This window comes from Orycteropus afer, unplaced genomic scaffold (genome assembly GCF_000298275.1).
Source record: "Orycteropus afer afer isolate SDZICR_OR568_19922 unplaced genomic scaffold, OryAfe1.0 scaffold00018, whole genome shotgun sequence".
In the NCBI taxonomy this organism is placed as follows: domain Eukaryota; kingdom Metazoa; phylum Chordata; class Mammalia; order Tubulidentata; family Orycteropodidae; genus Orycteropus; species Orycteropus afer.
In genome coordinates, this window is record NW_006921605.1 from 18,367,456 (window position 1) to 18,376,492 (window position 9,037).

At 43.1% G+C, this 9,037-nt stretch overlaps 1 protein-coding gene across 1 annotated transcript in view; it reads right to left on the reverse strand.

The window, feature by feature from the left end:
• MILR1 (mast cell immunoglobulin like receptor 1) overlaps window positions 1-3,106 on the reverse strand; it is a 39,494-nt gene extending 36,388 nt beyond the window's left edge. The window contains exon 1 of the mRNA XM_042783544.1: window positions 3,019-3,106. Within this exon, the coding sequence (XP_042639478.1) occupies window positions 3,019-3,106 (88 nt within the window). The remainder of the gene's footprint in view (window positions 1-3,018) is intronic.
• Between the last annotated feature and the right edge of the window lie 5,931 nt (window positions 3,107-9,037).

The following is a 9,037-nucleotide window of genomic DNA, read 5'->3' on the forward strand; positions in this document are numbered from 1 at the left end:
GAAAGAGGGGGAGGCCTTCAATGAGATGGATTGATACGGTGGCTGCGATGATGGGCTCAAGTATAGCAGGGATTTGGGGGCTGGTGCGGGATCGGGCAGTGTTTTGTTCTGCTGTGCATGGGGTCGCTATGAGTCGGAAACGACTCGACGGCACTTAACAACAACAACAACAACCCCAAAAATAAAATACTTGGGAATAAATCTTACCAGGGACACAAAAGACCTGTACAAGGAAAACTATGAAAAATTACTTCAAGAAACCATAAGAGATTTACGTAAATGGAAGAACATCCATGCTCATGGATAAGAAGATTGAACATTGTGAAAATGTAAATTCTACCCAAAGCAATCTATACATTCAATGCAATCCCAATCCAGTTCCCATCAACATTTTTTAAGGATATGGAAAAACCAGTCACTAACTTTACTTTCAGCATTCTTCACTAACACCAAAACTCAGAAGCATCAACTCTTCTTTGGTCTTCCTTATTCATTGTCCAGCTCTCACATGCATATGAGGTGATTGAAAATACGGAGGCTTGGATTAGGGACATCTTAGTCCTCAAAGAGATATCTTTGCTTTTCAGCACTTTAAAGAAGTCTTTTGCAGCCGATTTACCCAGTGCAATGTGATCAATACGATGTCTGATTTCTTGACTGCTGCTTCCATGGGTGTTGGTTGTGGATCTTGTTGTTGTTGTTGTTAAGTGCCGTCGAGTCGTTTCCAACGTGGATCTAAGTAATATGAAATCTTTGATAACTTTAATCTTTCCTCCATTTATTGTGATGCTGCTCATTGGTCCAGTGGTGAGGATTTCATTTTCTTTATATTGAGGTATAATCCATACAACAGACTGTAGTCTTTAGTCTTCATCAGTAAGTGCTTCCAGTCATATTAGCTTTCAGCAAGCAAGGTTGTGTTGTCTGCATATCACAATTTGGTAATGAGCTGTGGTAGTTTAAGTTTGTGTGTCAACTTGGCTGGGCCTGGTTGAGTGACTGGGCAGCTGGATGTAGTATTCCCCATGATGAGACTGGTAATCAACTCCATGGTAGAATCTACTGTAAGCATCTGAGTAGCTGCTTTAGGGATGTGGTCTGCTTCCTGTATATAAGGAGAAGTCTTGGGGAATGGTCTCTAGGCTATGGCACGCTTGAAACCTGCATGTAGCCATGTCGTTGTTTAGCAGCCTGCCAGCTCTGTGGACCTTGGGACTTTCAATGGACTTGAATTAATGGCCTGCTTTGTGGTTTGGTAACATCGGGACTGTGCCTTTTTACTTGTAAACCTTGGGCTTGTCAGCCTCAGCAGCCAGCAGCTGTCTGAGTGAAGAAAAGCCTCTAGCTTCAGTGGGCTGGGAGTAGGAGGCGGAGCTGAAGCCCAAGGTTGAGGAGATTTCACCCAGCCCCTGGAGCATGACACTTAGAACTCGGACTTGAAGCCTCCAAACTGTAAGAGAATGCACTCCTATTTGTTCAAGCATCCCATTTGTGGTATATTTTTGTCAAAGCAGTACTAGGTAACCAGAACATGAGTCTTCCTCCAATATTGATGCCATGTTTTTCTTCATATAGTCCAACTTTTCAGATTATTTGCTCAGCATACAGATTAAGTATGGTGAAAGGAAACAACCCTGACACACACGCTTCCTGATTTTAAACCACGCAATGTCCCTTATTCAGTTCAAACAACAGTCTCCTGGTCTATGTACACATCCCTCATGAGCACGACTAAGTGTTCTGAAATTCCCATTCTTCTCAATGTTATCACTAATTTGTTATGATCCACACAGTCAGTTTAAAGGATGATTGTATCCACTGCCAGGAAGTTTGTGGAAAAACTCACACTCACCCACATAAATGGTTATAACATTTATGTTCAGCCTGTTGGGAAAGCCGTTTAGTCGTATCTGTAACAATGTAAATGTACATTCCCCTTGACCTAGCCATTTCACTTCCAGGATTTTATGTAACTGACATGCTCCTATGTGTTCACCAAGACTGATGTATGAGAACATTTACTGTAGTATTGTTTATACAAAAAAGAAGGAAAAATCAATAAGGAGACGTTCAATAAATTAATGAAATAGCATACAGTTATTGCAAAGAATGAGCTAAATTGACACGGACTGCCTAGAAAGATGCCTATGATATATTTTTAAGTAAAAAAGAAAAAAAAAGTTACAGAAGAGTTTGTTTACAATGATAATGCATAGACAATGATTGTTAATAGTGGTTGCCTCTGGAAGCCGGAGAGGCAGGAAGATTGCAGACAGGGGTAACAGAACTTTCAGATTTCCAGTAGAAACAAGAGCAGCCTTGACTAACAGTGATGGACGGCTCACCACACACCAGGCACTACGCTGAGATTCCTTCGATCCTCTTCACCGTCCTCCCAGACAGGTGCTTTATTATCCTCACTTCACGGATGAAAGAAGATAGGCTTTAAGTGGTCGTATCCTGTGCCCAGGCTGAGACCAAGTAAATGGTAGAACCAGGGTAAAGACCAGTGCTGTCTAGCTCCATGATGATAATCTGTATTTTGTAATGTGGCTTGAATTATTTCACAATGATTTTGTGTTGGTTTTCTGATTAAGAAACAGCAATACATCAAGAAGCATCTCATTACAGACACACTCTAAATATTTTGTCTCTGAGTCTTGGAAAATGGGCTCCTACTCTCTCCCTGAAATAATTTTATTCTAAACAGTTGTTGTTGTTGTTATGTACCGTTGAGTCAGACCTTACTCATAGTGACCCCTCCCTGGGTTTCGGAGGCAGTATAATTACAGAAGTAGATTGCCCAACCTTCCTTCCAAGGAGTGGCTGGTGGGTTTGAACCGCCAGCCTTCTGATTAGCAGTCAAGTGCCTTAGGCACTATGCTACCAGAGCTCCCATTTTAAACAGTAGGTGATGGAAAAGACTTTACTGTTTGGTTGCTTATCTAAAAGCAAAGAGAAACACTGTACCGTCTCAATGAAAATGTTTTCAGTAACAAGGAAGTAAATGAAACTTACCATCTGTTTTCGCCTTTTTCTCAACATCCAATACAGCTGTTTGAATTGAACGAGAGAAGAGGAAGATGAGAAAAACCCTTTCCCACATTACGTTTTGGTTTGGAGATTCAAGCCTCAAAACGATACTTGGTTCTTACAGATGACTGAGGAAAAAATGCCCCAAAAGAACAGTTTGATCAAATGGCTCTTCATCTCCCTAATGAAGTCAGAGAAGTCAGAGGAGGTACAGCTGTGTGAAAATGGTGAGTCACTTAGACAAGTTCCTCCTTTTTCTTGAGTGAACTAAGGAAATAGGAAGGTCTGGACAAGCTTTGCATAATATGACTGAACAACCTCTTATTGGTTCCTCCACGAGTTCTTTTTTTTTTTTAAATAATATATATATGTGGAAGTTAAGGTTATGTGTCAATTTGACTGGGCCTGGTTTTGAGTGACTGGGGGGCTGGATGTAGTTATTCCCCACAGTGAAACTGGGAATCAACTCCATGGTGGAATCTGCCATGAGCGGCTGAGTAGCTGCTTTAGAGCCGTGGTCTGCTTCCCGTGTGTAAGGAGAAGCATTGGGAATGGTCTGCATCTTCTGGCACGCTTGAATCCTGCACATAGTCAAGTCGTTGTTCAACAACCTCCCATGTTGTCTGTCGATCTTGGGACTCTTAATGGACTTGAATCAATGGCCTGCCATGTGGTTTGGTAATATCAGGACTGTGCCATTTTATTTGTCAGCTTTGGGTTTGTCAACCCAGCAGCTGTGTGAGTGAAGAAAGCCTCCAGCTTCAGTGGGCCGGGAGCAGGAGGCAGAGCTGAAGCCCAAGGTGGAGGGATTTCACTCAGCCTGCACAGCCTGGCACTTTGAACTTGGACTTCTAGCCTCCTAAACTGTAATAGAATAAACTCCTGTTTGTTAAAGTCACCCATTTGTGGTATATTCCTGTTAAAGTGGCACTAGAGGGAACCAAGACAATATATTTTTTGTTGTGGTAAAAATATATGTCACAAAATATTTGCCAAACAACATTTTTTACACGTATGACTCAATGCCATTGATAATGTTCATCACGTTATACAATCATTACCACTATTTGTTTCTAATTTTCCCCATCATCCTTAAGAGACTCCCCATTCTTGCCATCATTATCACCCACTAAGATGACCACTATTAATAACTCCATGATATATTTCTCCATCCTTCTCCACGCTCATAGAAACATAACCAAATAAGTAGTTTTTTTTTTTTTCAGTATTGCAACACACTATATACATCCCTGTACACATTCCTCCAGACAATAGATATAAATATAACTCACTGTATGTGAAGAAAGGAGCTCTGGTGGCGTAGTGCCTAAGGGATTTGACTGCTAACCAGAAGGCTGGCGCTTCAAACCCACCAGCCACTCCTCAGAAGGAAGATGGGGCAATCTACTTCTGTAGTGATATTGCCTTGGCAATCCAAGGAGGGGTCGCTATGAGTTGGATCTGACTCCATGGCAGTGAGTTTGGTTTGGTTGATGTATGTGAAGAATTAGGTTTTCTTTCTTTTTATTATAAATACTGCTGCTGTAAATATCTTTGTACACCAATACTTTAGTCTCTATGGAATAGATTTCCAAAAAGTGAGATTACTGGGCCAAAGGAAATGTAAAATAAGATGTAAAATATGATTCAACTTTAGCCAAAGGACCCAGAAGTCTGAGAAAAAGAGATCGTGGGTCTTTTCACATTCTAAAAGAGCTCTTGTTGTTGTTGGTTACTGTCAAGTCAGCTCTGACTCATGGTGACCCATGTACAACAGGACAAAACGTGATTTTCATGGCTGTTGGTCTCCCATGAGTTCTTGTAAGGAGAGAGACACGTGGCAGGTTTTCCCTGACTTGAGCTGACTGGAAGTTGAACTGTGGGGAAAAAAAAAAGGAAGAGAGAGAAAAATCTGACCATTATACTGCCTTTGCATAAACCCACCTGGACTTAGCCCACACTGAATGGAAATTTGATTTAGTCTTGAATAGCAAATATTGACTGCTTAGAAACTTAGTTATTGAGAGCCTCTATAACAGAAATACCACAAAAGGATGGCTTTAACAAATAGAGATTTATTCTCTCATAGTTTAGGAGACTGGAAGTTTGAATTCAGGGTACCAGCTACAAGGGGAAGGTTTCTCTCTCTGTTGGCTCTGGGGCAAGGCCTTTGTCATCAATCGTCCCCTGAGTCTGGGGGTTTCTAAATGCAAACGCCCTGGGTCCAAAGAATGTGTTGTGCTCCCAGCTCTTCTTTCTTGGTGGTAAGAGGTCCTCTTTTATGTCTCAAAATCTAATTCTACAAATTGTAGCCTGCCTCGTTAATATAACTGCTTCTACTCCGGACTCATTAGCATCATAGAGGTTAGGATTTACAACACGTAGGATAATTACATCAGATCACAAAATGGAGGATAATTACATACTACTGAGAACCATGGTCTAGCCAAGTTGACATATACCTTGGGAGGATACAATTGAATCCATAACATTTCACCCTTTAGCCCTAAAAATTCATCTTCTTGTCACATGCAAAACACATTCACCCCATCATACCACCTCAAAAGTCTTAAATCCACTCCAAGTCCACATTCCATCCTGGGGCAAAAGTCCTCTTCATCTGTGACAAATTATCTGCTTCCAAAGTACTATGGTGGGACAGGCCCAAGGTAGACAGTTCCATTACAAATGGGAGAAATTGGAGGGAAGAAGGGACAACAGGCATCAAGCAAGTCCAAAACCCAGCAGAACAATTTACGTTAACTCTCAAGGCTTGAAAATGATCCTCTGTTCTCCGATACCACATGGGCAGTGCTCTGCCCTCTAGACTCTGAGTGATCGTGGAAGCCCCTCAGCCCTGGGCTTCAGCTTCATCTTTCAGGCCCATTGGGGTTCTGCTCCCTCATCTTTGGGTGGTTCCATATTCTTTGTCCAACCGAGTGGCAGCCCCAGTCCTTTGATCCCAGCAGGCCCTATTCTTCTACCCCTTGGGCATGGCAGCCCCAGCACCTCAATTTTGGGCAGTGGATCTGGGCCTATCCCACTGGCACTTGTGAACAGCAGCTCCACACTACAAAACCAAGGTGGTGAAGATCTGATTCCTTGAAACCTAGACCTCTGGGGCCCCACCTTTTGAAACCCCACCAGGCTGTGGTTCCACCCTTTGAGACCCCAGAGGTTGTGGCCCTACCCTTTGAGACCTTGTCTCTTTAGCTTCTGCTTTCTGGTTCCTTGGCCTCTCAGCCCCTTGGTCCCTTGGGCCTCTTGGTCTGGTCTGGCCTGGCCTGTGGCAAGTATTACAAACTTCTTTAGCTCTACCAAGAAGTGCCTGGAGGCACCCTACATGGCCAGTAAGTCTCAGCCCAAAGGCACTCAGCTCTCTTGCTCCATGAATGCATCAGTCAGCAAGCCTAGCTGAGTGGACAAGGACCCAGAGGCACCCCACTTTGCCAGGAAGCCCCCTGCCTGAAGGCCCTCTGCTCTCTCGCTCCATAGGCTGGCTCCCATGCACTTTCATGCTGGTCTCCTGGTTCTGCTGCCACCATTTCTCTGCTGCTGCTCCTCGCCATCTGTGCGGCCTCTGGTGTTCCAGCTCCCCTTACTTCCTTCTGAGCCCTTGCTAGAGTTGCCTTTGACAGCCACAATTCCACCCCCAGTCTCTTAAAGGTAATCTAGGCTTTTGCTGTTAGGTACCTTAAAAGTCTTCCAGCCTCTGCTCATTGCCCAATTCCCAAACTGCACCCCCGCTGTCCTAGTACCACAGTCTTAGTTATCCAGTGCTGCTGTGACAGAAAGACCACAAGTGGATGACTTTAACAGAGATTTACAAAAGGGTGACATCAGAAATATCTGATTGTGTTAAATGCTGGTTCCAGGGACCCACCATAGACCTACAATGATGAGGCCTGGGACTTTGATTTCCAACAAGGGCCCCAAGTGATTCTTACACATGCTCACATTTGGGAACAAAGGTTCTAGAAAGAGAGGACTGGGCAGGTGGTCTCTAAATGAAGCCGTTACCTCAGTGATTTCTGAGTCAAGAGCTTGTTTGGTCCATCTTTCAGTGCCAGGGGAATGTGTGGTGGGGGATCACTGAAAATAGGGGAGGCAAGGGTAGGGCTGAGAGGACTGAGGTGTGAGTGAACTTAGAGCACTCTTTGAAAGGTAACATGTGGAGCTATTTCCTGCTGGTGTAGAGGCCACCAAGGAGATGAGAAAAAAGAAGGCTCTGTCCATGGGACTAGGTGAGTGGCATAGCTGGTCAACCCATGCAGGAGTCACTAGGTCGCCCAAGCAGAAGAACAAGAAGTTGAATGGGTGGGGGTGTATTAAGCTGGGACACTCATCTCTGTGGCTTAGGCTCCAAGGCATGATCAAATCATCCCTCAGAGCCTTGGGATCACCAAGCTAACATCCTTTTCCTCCAAGTATGGGAGAAACCCATTGTCCAACATCACCATGAACCCTGAGTGTTTACAAAGTTCTGCTACCTAAGAAAATCCACTGCCCAGTAAGCATTTATGGAAATAGCTAACATGTCCATGGTTTAGCTTTTAAAACTCTATTAATCCATTATGGATAGCTGAAAAAATTTGGCTGCAAGGATGTTTATTGAAGCTTTTTTATAGTATTAAAAATAGAAAACAACCCTAATGTCAAATAATATGGGATTCAGTGGGTTCTTAAAAATGATGTTGTATGGGAGAAAGAAGGGCTGTTTATGCACAGGGAGACAGCTGAGGGGCAGGAGTGCATGGAGGGATGGACACAGGGAAGAGGTAATTATCGGGAGGAAGTGGGAGGGGAGCTATTGGGAGGAGTAAATTGTAGTCAATGTCATGAGACAAAGTGTATGTGAACTGCTGCATGGAAAGTAATTTTCACCCAAATCACAATTTAAAAAAAAATGATGCAGAAGAATATGTCGTGATGTGGTAAGAGGTTCATAATACAGTTAATGGGAATGAAAAGCTGGTTATAAAAGTTGTAATAACATGAACAATTTTTAAAAAAGGCAGTGTGTAATTTATATGAATACAAAAATACATCCAGAAGGAAATAGTCTAAAATGTTACATCTGGATCGTTGAATTATGAGAGATTTTTATTTTTTCTTACTGTAGCTTCTCTTTGAATTGTATATTTTTTCTACATTAATATTCTCCATGTTGTTAAGAAGGAGAAGAAAAAAAAAGAGGAATAGGGGTAATTCCGGACCTTCCTGCTTTTCCTTGGCCCTCAGTCGACGAGGAAGGACCCTGGAAGAAAGTTGTTGTTATGTGCTGTTGAGTCAGACCTGACTCATAGCCTCCAGTAAGCCACTCTGGTGGAAGCCAGGAGGCGGGGGCGGTCCCTCAGAAGCCGGGCTCAAAAAGGAGGTGAAGACAAGATCTCTTTCTAGAGGGATCCATCGTCTATGGCCCCAACCTGCCCTCAGGGCAACGCACAGGCTTGCAAACAGCCCCTACTTAAGAGAAAATCTTTTTCAAGTCCAGTAAACTATAGAAACAAAAACAAAAAACTGAAACTGTACCCCAAACAAAGATAGGCATGAGTATCATTTCCACTTGTCCCTGCTCCCTGGAAACATTCTCAGCCCTCCCTTCCCACAAATTAAAAAACGAAAAACCAGTTGCTATCTGGTTGATCATTAACTGCTTTTAAGAATAATAACCACTGCCATCAAGTCGATTCCAACTCATAGTGACCCCCAAGGCTGTAAATCTTTACAAAAGCTGACTGTCTCATCTTTCTCCCATGAAGCAGCTGGTGGGTTTGAACTGCCGACCTTTTGGTTAGCAGCCCAATGCCTTAACCACAGCGGTACCAGAGTCACTTGTTAATAATAATAGTGATAGCTATTGTTTATTGACTTCTGTAGGCCAGCCTCGTACACAAAGCTTAACATGATCCTCTTGACCCCTCCTGACAATCCTGAGAGGGGCGATTTTCATCCTATTTTACATTTGAGGAAACAGTTAATCAGCAGCACAGCTAGGATTTAA